Genomic DNA, 19,769 nt, shown 5'->3' with positions numbered 1-19,769 from the left:
AAAGTCCAAATATAAAAAAAGCGTTTGTTGTTCATTGTGGGTTTTCTACTACCAATCAGTATTGAGGCCTTGGATAAAGCACAGCCTGTGAGATATTTGGCTCCTCCATATTCCCATTCATACAGGCTTAGGTTACATGTCTGGCAATATATAAAAGTGTACACAATATATAATATAATATACATGCGTCTAAGTCCACATCGTGCATCAAAATTAATTCTGACTCCAACAACATTCACACTTCCCGTTAAATTCAAATGAGCAGGATAGGATAGGATTAGGGTTAACTATAACTCTATCACAGAATACCACCTCTGGTTACCTTCTCCGAAGCCAAAGACATCAAAAATAAACATGTTACAGCATTATGATCCCAGCCAAATCAGACCTCAGAGTGAAATTTGGCTTGATGGATTATCAGCTTGGTTTTTGCAGTTTGGTTCCTGCTGTGGTTAATTATTGAAAGTGTTCTCACACAGCTTCCTTTATTCCCTTAACAAAACAACAGAAGTTAAATACCCAAAAAGGGTTTTAAAAAAAGGAAAACAATTTAGAAAAGGTCTTGAGAAAAATGGCAAACTGAAGAAGGGAATTGTTTTCCCAGCAATATCTTTACAGCCACTCAATCCCAATGAAATTTTGTATGGAATCTTAACTTTTAAAACTTCTTAACTGAAGAGAGTGCAAGTATTTCCTTTCAGTGACTTTCCATGCATTTTCCAGATCTGGCTCTCTCCATTACTGTTTCTCCCAGAGACAAAAAATTGACAAACTAATTCACTCTTTCCATTCAATAGTAAAATATATAGAGGGCCTTTTCAAGTCCTTTTCCCTTAGGCTGCTTTATAAGCAAAAGGCTTCACAAACTAACTGCCTCCTTGCTGGTTGGAAAGTGTTCTCCTGAACTGAAATCTGGTTCTGACCTCTGGTCATTTCTCTTTCTACAGTCGTAGGAGTCCCACCCAACAATTAATGGCCCAGGCACCTGATTGGGCCACTTCACACCAACTGCATGTCTTCTTGGAAAGAATGCTTGACCTCACTGTTCAAAAATGACTTTCTAACCTCTTCTAAAAAGAATCCCTTCCGCAGAACTCTCAATGAAAATCCATTTTCTTCTCCAAATGCTGACAATGTACAAACTCTTCTACTGCCTGGTTGTGACAGGCAAGAGTAGTGACAGAATCATCCTTCCTGATGAAGCGTTTTTGACCGAAACGTCAATTTTCCTGCTCCTCGGATGCTGCCTGACCTGCTGTGCTTTTCCAGCGCCACTCTAATCTTGACTCAAACCTCCAGCATCTGCAGTACCCACCTTCGCCAACAGAATCATCCAGTTTAACTAATCCCCAGTCTACATTCCACAAGAAACCAATAAAGTGATATTAAGGTGGTTTCTGGATGCTCGCTGTGAAACATGGAAAAGGAGAAAAGAAAATGGAGACCTAGTATAGAGAGAAGGAGAATTAGTCAGGACAGAGGTCAACTCAATTAGAAATGGGAATATGGAGGGAAAGTTTAAAATTAACCTCACCATCAAGGTCTGGTGCAAAATTAGATGCACGTCTTACAGATGTTTAACTCAAAGTCAATGGAGAATTATTTGGGCAAGTTTTAAAAGCAGTGCCCCCCCCACTTTCTTCACCCAGTCTTCCTGGTAAGAGGGTAGACCAAGTGACCCAAATTCTATCTCTCTTTGCCCATATGATGAGAACACCACAGTAATATACATCATGCATGACCTTACCTATCTGCTTTAACAGCTCATTTTTTTCTGTTTGGAAAGAAATGATGACAATGATTAGACACCTCATTATGAAAGTCTGCCATTTATTTCTAAGCATGAGTCCAGGCAATGCTAAGTTAGCGTTCGTGGTATAGCATTACAAAGGAGGCAGGGCCTACCTTTCTCTGCACTTGCACATGCTTGATCTGTGAGCAAAGGGAAAAACAAACACATGTTGAGGACATTGTTTTTGCTACAAATGATAGGAGCTGACTTGACATAACTAAATGCAGGCACCAGAAATTTTGTTACTTTTAAAAAATTTCATACATTTCGTCGAGCAGTCATAGTGAGGGATGGAAACACCTCAGGGACAACCCATAGCATGTGGACTGCAGCGGTTCAAGATGGCAACTCACCACCATTTTCCCAAGAGTACTGAACACTGGCCCAGCTCAATGACATCCATACCTCACAAGTGAATGATTCAAAAAAAAACTTTCTACTTTTAGTAAGAGAGAGTATCAGAACGGACAACTCGCTGAAAGATGCATTCGGTGGCGGGACTTGAACTTGTGTTACCAGAACATTACTGCAGGCATTACTAGTCCAGTGATTACGCCACCCATTACAGAGGTACTGTGGTTGATGGGAGGTGTGAAAGAGAAAGTAATATCTAGCAGCTCTGGAAAGCCCTTCAGCCGTTCCCAGGGCAAGAGGACTGTGTCAACAAGTCACAATCTACTAATTAAGCAGTGAGCATGTCACGGTGCTCTGCACAGCAGCCTACAAAGGGCTGGTGCTTCCAAGGCAAGACGCTTTGTGGAGGGGGACAGAGACAGCTCCAATCTTTGCTTCACTGCTTTTCTTCCTAACGTCCCTCCCCTTGTGCCGCCTTCAGGTCACTTGAAAGAAAGAGCAAATCTATGCAAAACACGGCCCAGCGCATCGCAACTCACGAAGAAATGGCCAATTCTACACACCCTACATTCGCTCATCAAAACATTAGCTGACATTCACAATATCAGAAGCAGGGTAGAGAAGGAGCAAAAAATATGTTTAGATCCTTCTGTGTTCATTGCAAATGCTATCTGAGCAGATAAAGGATGATAGGGTACCAAAACTACTGGGAGTGCTGGGAGGCTCAAGGGTGACCTTATGGTTTTGTAGACCTGGATGAGAGGCACGGATAGGGTAAACAGACACGGGCTTTTCCCTGGGATGGAGAGTCCAAACTAGAGGGCATAGGTTTAGGGTGAAAGGGGAAAGATATAAAATGGACTTAAGGGGCAACTTTTTCACACAAAGTATGGAATGAGCTGCCTGAGGAAGTGGTGAGGGCTGGTACAATTACAGCACTTAAAAGGCTGGATGGGTATATGGATAGGAAGGCCTGACAGGGATATGGGCCCAGTGCTGGCAAATGGCACTAGATTAGGTTCGGACATCTGGTCGGCATGTACTAGTCCGTCCAAAGGGTCTGTTTCCGTGCTGTACATCCCTACAACCCCATTCCAATGAGAAAAGCTCAAGGTGACATTGCTCAGCTCGACGTTATCAGACGTTGTGTAGTACACCAATAACAATCTGTACTGCAGTTTAATATTAAACAAGAAGCCATACATGTAACAGTACTACGCTGCAATGAAAATATATTTCATACAGCTGAGATTAATTGTCTCAGCACGTGTACTTCAGTGCTCAGTGAGGAGCTAAGGGCAAAGTTTATGTGCAGAACATGTTGGAAATGTCTTTGCCTATACAAGAATATACACTGCATTCATCATCAAATTCAGCTTAAACAATCCTTTGCACTAAATGTTTGATGAAACTATTTTCTCATTCATTCTTGTGTTTAATGACAGACTTAATCAATGCTCTCGTTTACTCTGAAATCAGTGTGAACTCGCCAGGCATCATTTCCTTTCATTATTTCACAAGATTGGGGTGTCGCTGGTAGGGCTGCCATTTATTGTCAATCTCTAATTGCCCTTAAGGTGGCGATAATGAGCCACTACCTTGAACCACTTGGTTGTTCTCAGTGGATGAGGGATCGCCAGAATTCCAACTAGAGTTCCAAGTTTCAATGAGCTAAAGTAACGAGCAACATCGCTGCTGTTTTCATTTAGTTTGAGTCAAACCAGCCATGCAGGTTCCTGCCATCTCTTTAAAAAAGGTGTGTAAGGAAGGCAGTAATGACAGAGCTCTCTTCCATGCTCTAGCACCATAAAGAACCGCATTCTTTTAGATGCTGACTGGAAAATAATCCAAAGATAAGTCTTAGATGACTGCTTTGTGCACAGCTAGTTCTTTTGTAGCGCGATGGTTGAGTTACTGCGCAAGCCCGCTTTTAGAGAAAAATTGCGCTTTCGGAACAGCGTTTAAAGTTTTGGCGATGTAACCGCATTATAGCCAAAGTGTGTGCTTTCAAAACAATGTCCCTAATTTGGCAATCGCATTAAAGCAAATTCGCGTTAACGAAACGCGTGCTATCGCAGAACGCCCTGTATTTTGGTTAGTAGTCACTTACTGAACTTTGCATTCAATGCTTCATACTCTGAAATGAAAAAACATATAAGGTTTACAACACTTGAACTCCTACAGCATCAACAGCTAGTGCTGCAGTATTGAAAAAGGCACATTGTAAAAAGGCCAGGTTTTGCGACTGACCATCAATAAGAAATGCTATCCAAGTTTCTTTTCATTTTCAAGAAGGGAATATATTACAACATTTAAGTATTGGACTTACCATTGATGGCAGGTCTCATCATTAGCTCTGAAAAATAAGACCCATATAGTTTAGTTGGGTAGCAATCACATAAGCAGTAATACATTGGATATTAAGTCACTGGTGCAGATAGATTTATGAATGAGTGCTTTCATTGGATCGAGGGGTTGGCATCACAAGTCACTCATCACAGCAGTGACAAGGACAACTCAGTCACAATGTCACCCACAATAATAAACCTTAAGTTATCTCGGGAATGTGACTTGAAAGAAGTTCTGGGATTCATATATTAGTGAAGCCTGCATCCAATGCTAAAAGAGGAAAAACTGAACAGCAATCTAGGTTTGTTCAATATATTGTCATCAGTTGCATGACACTATAATCCTGGGCTTTAAATTCTGTGTCTTATGATCCTGCCCACTAACCACGTGATGAAGGAGCTGTGCTCCGAAAGCTAGTGCTTCCAAATAAATCTGTTGGACTGTAACCTGGTGTTGTGTGATTTTTAACTTTGTACATCCCAGTCCAACACTGGCACCTCCAAATCATGACCCACAATATTTTAAGAATGTTTAAGAACATCTTGTGACTGTGCTGTGAGGTATATTTTGTCCTTTTTTTTGAAAAGAGGTTTTAAAGCAGAGGAGCCGAGCTGGTCAGTGAAGGCCTGTAAACAGCCTGGGAAATCTTTGTTTCTTTAAAAAGAAGTTAGAACAATAGAAGCAACCTGAATGGGTGTGGCCAGCTCTCTCAGAACCAGGAATTCTAGTTTTAAGCTTTGAGATTCAGCATCAGTTGCTGTTGGAATCTCAACAGGTTGGGAGCTGCAGTCAATGTCTCCCTGCTGCTACTCTGAGCTTTTCAATTGATATTTTGCCTTCTGGGTTGCTGGGGTTACCTGTGAGACAAATCCAGGACAGCACAGTCGCTCAGGGTCCCAGGTTCGATTCCAGCCTCAGGTGACTGTCTGTGTGGAGTTTGCACATTCTCCCCATGTCTGCATGGGTTTCCTCCGGGTGCTCCGATTTCCTCCCACAGTCCAAAGATGTGCAAGATAGGGTGGATTGGCCATGCCAAATTGCCCCATAGTGTTAGGTCAATTCGCCAGAGGGACATGGGTCTGGGTGGTTTACTCTTTGGAGGGTCAGTGTGGACTGGTTGGGCTGAAGGGCCTGTTTCCACACTGTAGGGAATCTAATCTAAACTAAATTTTCTGAATTTTGCCTCAGGGGTGTGTTTATGGGATGTTACTATATTGGAACAGTTAATTAGTAACAGTTATTAGATCTATTTTCTATTAAGTTTTCCAGTTGAGTTAATACATAAAATCCCTACAGTGTGGAAACAGGTCATTTGGCCCAACAAGTCCACACCAACCCTCTGAAGAGTAACCCACCCAGACCCATTCCCCTACCCCATTACTCTACATTTACCCCTGACTAACACATCCCTGAATGCTATAGACAATTTAGCACGGCCAATTCATCCTAACCTGCTCATCCTCAGATTGTGAGAGGAAACCGGAGCACCCAGAGGGAACCCACACAGACACGGGGAGAACGTGCAAACTCCACACAAACAGTTGCCAGAGGGTGGAATCGAACCTGGGCCCCTGGCGCCGTGAGGCTGCAGTGCTAACCACTGAGCTATATATTATAACTATTGTATTTGAGCAAATTGTGTTTTGCTTTACGTTATTTTGCTTTATTGACCAGACAAACCGCACCTGGAAGAGATATACCTTTTAAAAAAATTAAGGAAAATTTAGGACTTAGGCTACTTTCTTAAAATATTCTGACAGGCTCTGCTCTGGTTTGGTCCATAACTCGCCAACAAAGGCTGCTATCAGTTGTTAATGTGATACAAGTGGGTTTTGAAAGGGGAGGTCAGAGGCAGGGTGTGTTCAACACCAACAATAAAAGCTCTCGTCGCTGAACCCTATTACACTGACCCCTGCTGGAAAGTGGCAGCAGTACAGCCAGCGAGAAAAGGGCTGGGTATCTTTCTTTGCTGATTCGCCCATTGAAAAACACACTGTCAGAGCAGAGCGCGTGAGCTCCCTTTCTCCTCCCACCCTTCAGCTGTTTCACAAAAACAAAAGCAATGTCTTTCGGTTTGAATAAAAGCAAATTACTGCGGATGCTGGAATCTGAAACCAAAAGGGAAAGTGCTGGAAAATCTCAGCAGCTCTGGCAGCATCTGTAAGGAGAGGCCGAGCGTCCTGTTCACAGCAAAGGACTCAGCTTTGTACCCCTTACGTCCCCACCTCAATGAATTCTGGGCTCGACATGATGCTGAGCTCTTCTTCCGTCGCCTTCGTGCTCACTTTTTTGGGCAAGAGTCCTCTCCCCCCGGCTCCACAAATCCTTTCACATCCCTCCATCATTCCACCTCTAATTGGACACCCCCGCCAGGACAATTTCCTGCCCTCAATCTTTTCATTGTCAATTGTCTACTGGGCATTGGCCGCCTTAACTTCCTTGCCCCTCTTACCCATTCCAACCTCTCTCCATCCGAACTTTCTGCCCTTCGCTCCCTTAGGTCCAACCCCAACCTCGTCATCAAACCTGCTGACAAAGGGGGGTGCTGTTGTCCTCTGGCGTACTGACCTCTACCTCGCAGAGCCTGAGCGCCAACTCTCAGATTCCTCCTCCTCCCTGCCCCTGGAGCATGACCACACCACTGAGCATCAAGCCATTGTCTCCAACACCGTGACTGACCTCATTTCCTCCGGATGCCTCCCCCCCCGCCACAGCTTCCAGCCTCATACTCTCCCAACCCTGGACAGCCCGTTTCTACCTACTCCCCAAAATCCATAAGGAGGACTGTCCCGCCAGGCTCATTGTGTCAGCATGCTCCTGCCCCACTGAACCTATTTCCTCTTACCTTGACTCCATCCTCCCTCCTCTGGTTCACACCCTCCCCACCTACATCCGGGATCCCTCTGATGCCCTGCGACACATTGACAGCTGTCAATTCGCAGGCCCTAGCCACCTTCTATTCATCATGGATGTGCCTACCCTTTACACCTCCATCCCACACCAAGACGGCTTGAAAGCTCTTCGCTTCTTTCTCGAAAGGAGGCCCGAACAATCTCCATCCACCACTGCTCTCCTCTGCCTGGCTGAACTTGTTTTCTCTCTCTCAACTTCTCCTTCAACCCATCCCATTTTCTCCAAATCAAAAGTGTAGCAATGGGTACCCATATGGGTCCGAGCTATTGCCTGCCTTTTCATGGGGTATGTGGAACATTTCTTGCTCCAGGCCTACCCGGGTCCCCTCCCACAACTGCTTTATCAATACATCGATGACTATTTTGGGGCGGCTTCATGCTCTTGTCCTGACCTGGAAAAATTCATAAACTTCGCTTCCAGTTTCCATCCCTCCATCACCTTCACCTGGTCCATCTCCGACACTTGCCTTCCTTTCCTTGACCTTTCTGTCTCCATTTCCAGCAATAGTCTATCCACTAGTATCCATTACAAGCCCTCTCACTCCCACAGCTATCTGGACTACAGCTCTTCTCACCCTACGTCCTGTAGGGACTCTATCCCTTTCTCTCAGCTCCTTCGCCTCCGCCGCATTTGTTCCAATGAGGCCACTTTCCAAAGTGGTGCTCTTAATATGTGCTCCTTCTTCTCCAACCATGGCTCCCCACCTACAGTTGTTGACAGGGCTCTCGACAGTGTGTGGCCCATCTCCTGCGCCAGGACCCTCACCCCCTCCCTCCCCTCCCAGAACAAGGATAGGGTCCCCCTTTGCTCTCACCTTTCACCCCACCAGCCTTCACATGCAAAGAATAATCCTCCACCATTTTCGCCAACTCCAACACGACACCATCACTAAAAACATCTCCCCTTCCCTCCCCCTGTCTGCATTCCGCAGAGATCGTTTCCTTCGGGACAACCTAGTCCACTCCTCCATCACACCTAGCACCTCTCCCATCACACACGGCACATTCCCATCACACCTAACACCTCTCCCATCACACCTAACACCTCTCCCATCACACACGGCACCTTCCCATCACACACGGCACCTTCCCATCACACACGGCACCTTCCCATCACACCTAACACCTCTCCCATCACACCTAACACCTCTCCCATCACACCTAACACCTCTCCCATCACACACGGCACCTTCCCATCACACACGGCACCTTCCCATCACACACGGCACCTCTCCCATCACACATGGCACCTCTCCCATCACACACGGCACATTCCCATCACACACGGCACATTCCCATCACACCTAACACCTCCCCCATCGCACACGGCACCTTCCCATCACACCTAACACCTCTCCCATCGCACACGGCACCTTCCCATCACACCTAACACCTCTCCCATCACACCTAACACCTCTCCCATCACACCTAACACCTCTCCCATCACACCTAACACCTCTCCCATCACACACGGCACCTTCCCATCACACACGGCACCTTCCCATCACACACGGCACCTCTCCCATCACACACGGCACCTCTCCCATCACACACGGCACATTCCCATCACACCTAACACCTCCCCCATCGCACACGGCACCTTCCCATCACACCTAACACCTCTCCCATCGCACACGGCACCTTCCCATCACACCTAACACCTCTCCCATCACACACGGCACCTCTCCCATCACACACGGCACCTCTCCCATCACACACGGCACCTCCCCCATCACACATGGCACCTCCCCCATCACACACGGCACCTTCCCATCACACCTAACACCTCTCCCATTACACACGGCACCTTCCCATCACACCTAACACCTCTCCCATCACACACGGCACCTTCCCATCACACACGGCACCTTCCCATCACACACGGCACCTTCCCATCGCACACGGCACCTTCCCATCACACCTAACACCTCTCCCATCGCACACGGCACCTTCCCATCACACCTAACACCTCTCCCATCACACCTAACACCTCTCCCATCACACCTAACACCTCTCCCATCACACACGGCACCTTCCCATCACACCTAACACCTCCCCCATCACACACGGCACATTCCCATCACACCTAACACCTCCCCCATCGCACACGGCACCTTCCCATCACACCTAACACCTCTCCCATCACACACGGCACCTTCCCATCACACACGGCACCTCTCCCATCACACACGGCACCTCTCCCATCACACACGGCACCTCTCCCATCACACACGGCACCTCTCCCATCACACACGGCACCTCCCCCATCACACACGGCACCTTCCCATCACACCTAACACCTCTCCCATTACACACGGCACCTTCCCATCACACCTAACACCTCTCCCATCACACACGGCACCTTCCCATCACACACGGCACCTTCCCATCACACACGGCACCTTCCCATCACACACGGCACCTTCCCATCACACACGGCACCTTCCCATCGCACACGGCACCTTCCCATCACACCTAACACCTCTCCCATCGCACACGGCACCTTCCCATCACACCTAACACCTCTCCCATCACACCTAACACCTCTCCCATCACACCTAACACCTCTCCCATCACACACGGCACCTTCCCATCACACCTAACACCTCCCCCATCACACACGGCACCTTCCCATCACACCTAACACCTCTCCCATCACACACGGCACATTCCCATCACACCTAACACCTCTCCCATCACACACGGCACATTCCCATCACACCTAACACCTCCCCCATCGCACACGGCACCTTCCCATCACACCTAACACCTCTCCCATCGCACACGGCACCTTCCCATCACACCTAACACCTCTCCCATCACACACGGCACCTTCCCATCACACCTAACACCTCTCCCATCGCACACGGCACCTTCCCATCACACCTAACACCTCTCCCATCGCACACGGCACCTTCCCATGCAATCGCAGAAGGTGCAACACCTGCCCCTTTACCTCTTCCCTGCTCACCATCGAAGGCCCCAAACACTCATTTCAGATTAAGCAGCGTTTCACTTGTACCTCTTTCAATTTGGTCTATTGCATTCGCTGCTTCCAATGTGGTCTCCTCTAGATCAGAGAAACAAAATGCCGACTGGGTGATCACTTTGCTGAGCGCCTTCGGTCTGTACACAATCAGGTGCCTGCCCTTCCCATGACTTGCCCCTTCAGCACATAACCCTGCTCCCTTACCCACATGTCTGTCCTTGGCCTGCTGCAATGTTCCAGTGAAGCTCAATGCAAACTGGAGGAACAGCATCTCATCTTCTGACTAGGAAAGTTACAGCCTGCCGGTCTCAACATTGAATTCAACATCTTCAGATGATTATTCCATCTCAACCCCTCTGTTTTCATTCTGCTCTGTAATTTTATTTCATTTATCTTTTTCAAATTTTTCTTTCACTGTTCTGTACCTCTTATTTCTTGATTGTCTCTCTTTCTCTTGCTCCACACTCTCTCATCACCTTTTTCCTCTCCTCTTCCCCCTTTGCTACCCTTCTCCCCTGTTTTCCATTTTGCCTCTGTTTCATCCATCCCCCCCCATCCCCCACATATTTTGTCACATAGCACTGGCTTCAGCCTTGGTCATTCACAGCTCCCAATCTCCCTATAATCTCTCTATGCACCGTCATTATCACCTCTTTATTGCTACCTTTCCTTCTGGGGCCATGACTCACCTTCTCTCAGCCTAGTATAAATACCTCCCTAATTCTCCCTTATTTTAGCTTTGACAAAGGGTCAGTTAGACTCGAAACGTCAGCTCTTTCCTCTCCTTACAGATGCTGCCTGACCTGCTGAGATTTTCCAGCATTTTCCCTTTCTACCCCACAAAGAGTAACTATCCCTTACTTCTTATTTGATGGCGTTGTCCCCGATATTTCCGACAGAAGTAAAAAAGAAGAAGACACACTGCCAGGAGGACAATGAAGATGACCCAGAAAGCCACAAGCCAGCCGGAGACCGTGGGGAAGACGTCACCTGCAAGACAGATTTCACAGGTCACAACTTTATTTACGAAACCGTAGGCAGTGGCCTTTTAAGGAATTAAAAAGAAACCACTATGAAATATTCACTCATCTTTCTTCCTGTCAAACCGTAACTGGTGTAGATTAGATTACTTATAGTGCGGAAACAGGCCCTTCGGCCCAACAAGTCCACACCGACCCACAACCATTCCCCTACATTTACCCCTGCACCTAACTCTACTGGCAATTTAGCATGGCCAATTCACCCTAACCTGCACATCTTTGGACTGTGGGAGGAAACCCACGCAGACATGGGGCGAATGTGCAAACTCCACACAGTCAGTTGCCTGAGGCGGGAATTGAACCCGGGTCTCTGGCGCTGTGAGGCAGCAGTGCTAACCACTGTGCCACCCTGCCGCCAAGGGGTGCGGAAAACCAAAATACGTTTTGCAATTCGCTTTAGAACAAGTGGATTTGTGCGGAAGGAACAACATTTTTAAAATAAAATGCTTTCATGGATAGAGCCGGCAAGGCTAGAATTTGTTGCCCACCCCTAACTGTCCTTAAACAGAATGGGTTGCTCGACCATTGCAGAGGGTGGTCACTGCCATCATTGCTTAACCTGATGCAGACCATTTATAGATGCCAGATATCCTCCTCCCCCTCCCCCCCCCCAACCACCCAGGGTATTAGTGAATGGGATGGGGCTCTCATTGCAATCAATGACAGCTTCAGGGTCACCCAGTCTGAGGCTACAGTTCTTAATTCTCGAATTAGTCAGTGAACTTAAATTCCACTTGTTGCCATAGTCCCCACTGCAGGAGCTCTAGATCACTAGATCGATGACATTACCATTATGCCAGACCCCTCGTTCTCTCTCACTGAAATAATTTCATTAGCTTAAAGAAATCAATACCAACCATATTTATGATTACAGACAACCTGTGACCTGATGGATAAATGTTCCTCACCACACAATGACAAGGATTGCACAAAATCTCGCTTATCGTACGTCAGAACAAATATCCTCCACACTGCTAAATAAATTCTCCTGAGCGACTGAACAAATACAGGAAACATCTCTGCTCAGCTGCAACTAAAAACATCTGGCTGTCATCTAATGGGCTGCAAGGAAGGAACATTTCTGACTGAATTCCAAAGCCCGAAGGAAATTCGAGCAAACTGTAGTCGGTATTTGGACTCCAAAGATAGGAGTGCAGTGTTCAAGTCATGACAAGGTTCTTGAATTCATGATTCCTGAAGAAGGGCTCATGCCCGAAACGTCGACTCTCCTGCTCCTTGGATGCTGCCTGACCTGCTGCGCTTTTCCAGCAACACATTTTCAGCTCTTGTACATCAGTTTCAAGTGTGCACTTAGAGTCATAGAGATGTACAGCACGGAAACAGATCCTTCAGTCCAACTCACCCATGCTGACTAGGTGTCCTAACCTAATCTAGTCCCACTTGGCCCATATCCCTCCAAACCCTTCCTATTCATATACCCATCCAGATGCCTTTTAAATGCTGCAATTGTACCAGCCTCCACCACTTCCTCTGGCAGCTCATTCCATACACACACCACCCTCTGCGTGAAAAAGTTGCCCCTTTGGTCTCTTTTATATCTTTCCCCTCTCACCCTAAACCTCTGCCCTCTAGTTCTGGACTCCCCCACCCCAGGGAAAAGACCTTGTCCATTTACCCTCTCCATGACACTCATGATTTTATAAACCTCTGTAAGGTCACCCCTCAGCCTCCGACGCTCCAGGGAAAACAGCCCCAGCCTGTTCAGCCTCTCCCTGTAGCTCAAACCCTCCAACCCTGGCAACATCCTTGTAAATCTTTTCTGAACCCTTTCAAGTTTCACATCTTTCCGATAGGAAGGAGACCAGAATTGCACGCAATATTCCAACAATGGCCTAACCAATGTCCTGTACAGCCGCAACATGGCCTCCTAACTCCTGTACTCAATACTTAATTATCTCTGTGCAGAATAGCCTGAAAGACAACAGATGATCAGAGGGAGGGGAGGGGGTGTTAAGGAATGGAAAACTACTCGACAGGATTTGTAAATGGATCAGCACTCGAGCAAAATACAGCAGGATCCCTCTGGAAAGATTAACGATCGACGGCCAACTTTTATTGCCCACCCCTCGCTGTTCTTGAGAAACTTGGTGGCAAGCTTCCTTCTTGAACCACCGCAGTCCACCTGCTGTGGGTTGGCCCCGAGGGAGGGAATTCCAGGATGATGTCCCAGGAACGACGCTACATTTCCAAGTCAGGACGGTGAGCGACTTCAAGGGGATTTTGTAAGAGGTGGAATTCCCGTGTATCTGCTGTCCTTGTCCTTCAAGGTGGACGTGCTGGTAGGTAGTGCAGGTTCAGCTTGCTTGAAAATCTCAAAGCAGCTTTACTGAACCGACAAACTGATCATTTGCAGTGACAAGGGCTACATATGTACAGGACGTATCGACACTTTGTCCAGCAGGATGCTGCTTGACTGGTCGTGTGGTACAATCCTGACCCCAAAGCAGCAACGCAATAACCCCACACTCCAAAATAAAATTACATGCAACAAGACTGAGAACACTCGGGCATCAGGTCAGTGCAAAACCACTCACCACTGGAATATTGATGAGCCTGCATTGCTTAGATTAGATTAGACTTACAATGTGGAAACAGGCCCTTCGGCCCAACAAGTCCACGCCGACCCGCCGAAGCGCAACCCACCCATACCCCTACATTTACCCCATTACCTAACACTACGGGCAATTTAGCATGGCCAATTCACCTGACCCGCACATCTTTGGACTGTGGGAGGAAACCGGAGCACCTGGAGGAAACCCACGCAGACACGGGGAGAACGTGCAAACTCCACACAGTCTGTCGCCTGAGTCGGGAATTGAACCCGGGTCTCAGGCGCTGTGAGGCAGCAGTGCTAACCACTGTGCCACCGTGCCGCCCACTATCAATCCTTTCAGATCCTATGTCAGAATACTATCTGGAGTTTTGGACTTCACTCTTGGTTGTTCTCAGCTTACGTGTGCAATCTCGATATCGTAAGTTGCAGAACGAAAAGGAGGCCTTTCAGCCCATTCATGGCTGCTCGGATAATCCTCAACTCCACTTCCCCGCCCCCATAATCCCTGACTCCCTTATTGATTAAACAAACAACAATCTCAATCTCGAATGTACTGAATAATCCAGACCCCGCAGGCCTCTGTGGTAAAGAATTCCTCGGATACATCACCCGCTGAAGACATTCCTTCTCATTCCGGACCTAACTGGATAACCCCTCCCTCTGTGTTCTCCACTCCTAGACTCTCTCACTAAAACGGAAGCCTCTCTACATCTAGCCTGTCAAAGCCCTTAGTTTCGATAAGCTGGAAGTGTCAATAAGTGCTCCATGATCTTACCCTTTTGAAAAATCCCAATTCTTGCACTTCTCACGTCCCCGGTCATGAAATGGTTCATTGAATAAGAGCATAAGAACTAGGAGCAGGAGTAGGCCATCCGGCCCAACAAGCCTGCTCCGCCATTTACTAAGATCATGGCCTCAGCCTCACTTACCCTGCCCTCTCGCCGTAACCCTTAATTCCTTCACTGTTCAAAAAAAGTATCTATCTTAGCTTTAAAAACATTTATTGAGGAAACCTCGACTGTTTCAGTGGGCAAGGAATTCCACAGATTCACAGCCCACTGGCTGAAGAAGTTCCCTCTCAATGCGGTCCCAAATCTGCTTCCTCCTAATTTTAAGGCTATGCCCCCTCCTTCAGTGGAAGCATCCTCTCTACCACTGTCTTATCAATTCCCTGCATAATTTTATATGTTTCTATAAAAGCCTCCTTCCTTCTTCTAAATTCCAATGAATAATCCCACTCTCTCCTCGCCAGCCAACCCTCTCAACTCCAAAATTAACCTGGTGAACCTTCTCTGCACCCCCTCTAGTACCAGTACGTCCTTTCTCAAGTAGACCAATTGCACATTCTCCCCGCGTCTGCGTGGGTTTCCTCCGGGTGCTCCGGTTTCCTCCCACAATCCAAAAATGTGCAGGTTAGGTGGATTGGCCGTGCTAAATTGCCCGTAGTGTTAGGTGAAGGGGTAAATGTAGGGGAATGGGTCTGGGTGGTATACGCTTCGGCGGGTCGGTGTGGACTTGTTGGGCCGAAGGGCCTGTTTCCACACTGTAAGTAAGTAATCTAAAAACTGCCTGCAGTACTCCAGCTGTGGCCTCACCAGCACCCTGTACAGCTGCAACATAACCTCCCTGCTTTTAAACTCAATCCCTTTACTAATGAAGGATAAAATTCCATTTGCCTTCTTAATTACATGTTGCACTTGCAGACCAAAATATGTTGGCCATTACCTGTGAAGCATCTGCTATTTGTATCTGAACGGAACTACATTTTCACACAAAGCTGAACCTCCAATGTTTCCGATAGATTATCAGGATCTCCTTCACAAAGGTCTAAAGTGCTGATCTGCACCGTCCACCATATTCAATGGCTATCTTCATTTCCACCACTTTCTCATTCCAGATCTGAAACGGTCATATCTAAAAAGCACAGTTGTTTTGAAAAGACCTAAATTCCGTGGGACATCTGTGGCTTTCCAATTCGTACTCGGGAATTCTGGAAGTGATCGGCCTGATGTATTCAAATGTACGCAAATATCATTGACATTGTAGTGCTACAGTTGAAAAACACAAGTTGGGAAGTTCAATAATGTGTAATGTTTGCTCAGTGTGGATCGCTTTTAGAGGTGGGGGAGGGATGGGAAGACCCCCACAGTAACAAATCTCAAACCGCCTCAGTTAAGAGGTGAGGCGATCCCTCCTTGACCGTCTGGGACTTCAAATCTGAGCGTTTGCAATTCACAATCCTGCAGCAGTCACTGACCCCGCCATTAACTTTCAGCATCACCCCATTTCCTTTGCATGCCAGGTTAATACCATCTCATGCCTATTCCCTACTGAACATCCTGACCCCTCACCGAGTCATGAGTTCATGGAATGCCCTGCCAGTAGCAGTGGTGGACTCTCCCTCTTTATGGGCATTTAAACAGGCATTGGATAGATATATGGAGGATAGTGGGCTAGTGTAGGTTAGGTGGGCTTGGATCGGCACAACATGAAGGGCCAAAGGGCCTGTACTGCGCTGTATTTTTCTATGTTTTATGACATATCCACTTTGGGTGGAACAGAAAGGTCATGTGGAGATGAAGGAAAACAAACTGCTAGCAATCTAGTTCTGGGCTTCCAACTGATAGCGACAAAAATCTCATTTATGAAATCCATTCGAAAACTTTAAATGTTCAAGTGGTCAGCTTCTTACAACGAAAAGCACACTTATATTCAGGCCGCATCTTAAAAACGCAACTAATCCTTTAACAGCCTTTTGGAACTGTCAGACTGTGAACACAGAACGTATTCCTGAGATAAACACAGGTTTACAACAGAGCCAACAACTGCCCTTAACACAATATTAACAGCGTCCTCGACTGAAAATGCATGAGCAAATGGCCCTTTCCTTTTCTGTCCTACAGCAGATGGAAGTCCGGGAGAGGGTTTTTATATTTCCTACTCCTTTTATCTTTCATCCTTAAAGAGCGGAACATTTAAAAATCTTCCAACTTTGACACTGCAGCAGGTTTTAAACCATCCTCCCTGGGCACTTACATTTGTTCTGGTGTTTTGAGACCCTCCACGCCCCACTTTAAAGGAACCAGGAACAGCCAAAGTCAGGTCTGCTTAAACTCAGCACAAGTGGCACAAACTAGGTCTTAGAAGTCCCCTCAGTGGGAATCACAGCTTGCGCCCGCCTTCCCTCGATTCCCCACCGCACCCACCCCCACCTCCACCCCCAGCTGACCCTCAAAACGCGGCTCCAAGTAACCGTTTCTGCGCCAGTCCCCACCTGATATCTGCAGGATGGCCTCCCGCTCTTTCTGCAGCAGTAGATTAGTGACGACGCACTTATACGTGTTGTCAGCATTATGGCTCACGACAATACTGCTCCCCACTTTCAAGAGTCCTCTGGCGTCCTCTACGGGTTTCTCGGAGACCCCGGTAAATTTCTCTCCGTTGCTGTTCCACCATTCTATCCTCGGTTCCGGAAACCACTCGTCGGATGCACACACAAGCTCGATTCCATTACCCTCGTAGCCAGCTATCTTCACCGCCGGCTGACGGCCCACACCTAATATTTCAAATGAGATTTTGCTCGCTTAAGACATTTTTCCCAACGCAGGTACACAATCCCTTACCTGAAACTCTCGTGACCAGCTGGTTTTCGGAACTTTTCAAAATTCGGAATAAGTGACAGCTCAACGGTGAAATTTTTAAACCATCTTAACGAACAGCAGACTTACCATGAGTACTACGGGCCCTGTGACAGAATTGAGGCCTGCTAGTGCTAGGCCACACCCCCAACCCCTCCCACGTCACATCTGAATGACACACATCGAGTGGGCATACAGTTGGGTTAACTGCTCGCACGCCAAACGACCTTGTTAATGGGATAAAAACTTCACACAAAAAAAACCTTTTCGGAGCTTTTCGTGAATTCGGATAAAGGGGCTGTCTACCTGTACTTCTGTTGAATTTGGGTACCTCCAATTGCCCTTGAACCAAGTGACTCTCTAGGCCGTTTCCAAGAGGGCTGTTAAGAGTCAGCCATCGTTGCTGTGCGCCTGGTGTCAATTGTAGACTAGGCCAGGCAAGGATGGCACACTTACTTTGCCCCACTGGATATTAGGGTTTTTACAACAATAAATCAGAAGTGGAATGGAATTAAGCTGCATTCCACAGGAGGTTTACAATAATATGGGCAACACGGTGGCTCAGTGGTTAGCCCTGCTGCCTCACAGCATCAGAGACCCGGGTTAGATTCCAGCCTGTGGGTTTTCTCCCGCTGTTCAAAGATATGCAGGTTAGGGTGGATTAGCCATGCTACATTGCCCCATAGTGTTCGGGGGTAGAGGAACGGGTCTGGGTGGGATACTCTTCAGGGGTTCGGTGTGGACTTGTTGGGCCAAATGGCCTCTTCCCACTTCTGGCGACACGGTGGATCAGTGGTAAGCACTGCTGCCTCACGGTTCCAGGGACCCGGGTTCGATCCCAGCCTCGGGTTGTGTTGAATTTGCACATTTTCCCTGTGTGGATTTCCTCCAGGTGCTCCGGTTTCTCTCGCAGTCCAAAGATGTGCAGGTTAGGGTGGACTGGCCTGTGCTAACTTGCCCCATAGTGTCGGGGTGGGTTAGCCATGGGAAATGCAGGGTTACAGGGATGGGGTGCGATACTGTTCGGAGGGGTCAGAGTGGACTGAATGGGCCAAATGGCCTCCTTCCACACTGCTGGGATTCTAATAGTTACCATGGTCACCAAGACTAGCCTCATATTCCAATTTATTGATGGGAATTTAAATTCCTCCAGAAGCCATGGTGAGATTTGAACCCAGGTCCCCAAAAGTTTGCCTGGGTTATTAATCCCTTGGACTTCCCACCATTTCCAAATCTTATTCTTCTCAAGCCCGTTCCCCCATTCTCAGGTCAACATCAGCTCAACATCTGGCACATTTCCAAAATTAACAAGAAGTTTGAATTCGACTCTTGAAAATTTTAGCTCAGGCCCATAACCCCGTTTTGCGGGGTGAAGCAAGTTCAAAATTCCTAATTTTTAAAAACTTGTGTGAAAACTCAATTAGAGTTCACGGCGTTGTGAAAACAAACAAAATCTCACCCGGCAAGATCAGGATGAATGGGGGCCTAACCCGCACTTCCCTGCGAAGTCATTATCTGCATCATTTATGATATTACATCATTTGGAAATGGAGACCTACAGAACTGACAACCACCGAAGCCTGGATTTTCATTTTCAAAACCTCTAAGTGCCTCTTATATTCCCCCATGCTGTCTCCAGGCTTGTTCATGAAGGGCAGAGTCCAGGGACTGTTAAATGAAACTGGAGGGTCTTGAGAATTCTCAAATAAAAACAAAGCAAAATAAAGAGGTTTCTAAAAACTCTCCTAAATCAACTGTCACCAGCTCTTGCTTCCAGTGGAATGAAGCTTAATTTCATTCCACGGCAGTGTAGACCTCTTCCAGAGTCAAATGCACTTGTGGGTTCTCAATCACATATTCGTGATGGAATGTCACTGCACAGCTGTGTCAACAAAGGCTCCAGAGCTGAACATATCGTACCCTCTGACGCGCATTCAGTGGACGTCTCAGATGTGTCATTTGATTTAGTGGTCACTCTCCCTTTCGAAAGCGGAGCCCAGCTGAGAACATGTTTAACGTTTCTCATTCTGACGGTCTGAGTTGGCAAAGCCATTCCGACTTCCCAGTCAAAACCTACAAGGACAGAAGTGCCAAGTATGAGCTGGTTACCCGCACCCTTG

General features: G+C 47.2%; 1 protein-coding gene across 3 annotated transcripts in view; it reads right to left on the bottom strand.

Annotated features, from left to right (window-relative positions):
- Positions 1-19,769, bottom strand: part of LOC132832474 (butyrophilin subfamily 1 member A1-like) — a 37,824-nt gene that overhangs the window by 8,291 nt on the left and 9,764 nt on the right. For 2 of the 3 annotated variants that reach the window (XM_060850510.1, XM_060850511.1), the window contains exons 4-10: positions 19,570-19,722; positions 17,286-17,567; positions 11,258-11,386; positions 4,476-4,502; positions 4,257-4,283; positions 1,906-1,932; positions 1,748-1,774 (exon numbers count right to left, since the gene is read on the bottom strand). In XM_060850510.1, coding sequence (XP_060706493.1) covers positions 1,748-1,774; positions 1,906-1,932; positions 4,257-4,283; positions 4,476-4,502; positions 11,258-11,386; positions 17,286-17,567; positions 19,570-19,722 — 672 coding nt within the window. The remainder of the gene's footprint in view (positions 1-1,747; positions 1,775-1,905; positions 1,933-4,256; positions 4,284-4,475; positions 4,503-11,257; positions 11,387-17,285; positions 17,568-19,569; positions 19,723-19,769) is intronic. The other variant, XM_060850512.1, reaches the window with a different exon arrangement.

The sequence above is a fragment of the Hemiscyllium ocellatum genome, chromosome 35 (genome assembly GCF_020745735.1).
Source record: "Hemiscyllium ocellatum isolate sHemOce1 chromosome 35, sHemOce1.pat.X.cur, whole genome shotgun sequence".
Classification (NCBI taxonomy): domain Eukaryota; kingdom Metazoa; phylum Chordata; class Chondrichthyes; order Orectolobiformes; family Hemiscylliidae; genus Hemiscyllium; species Hemiscyllium ocellatum.
This window is presented reverse-complemented; position numbering and strand designations above follow the sequence as displayed.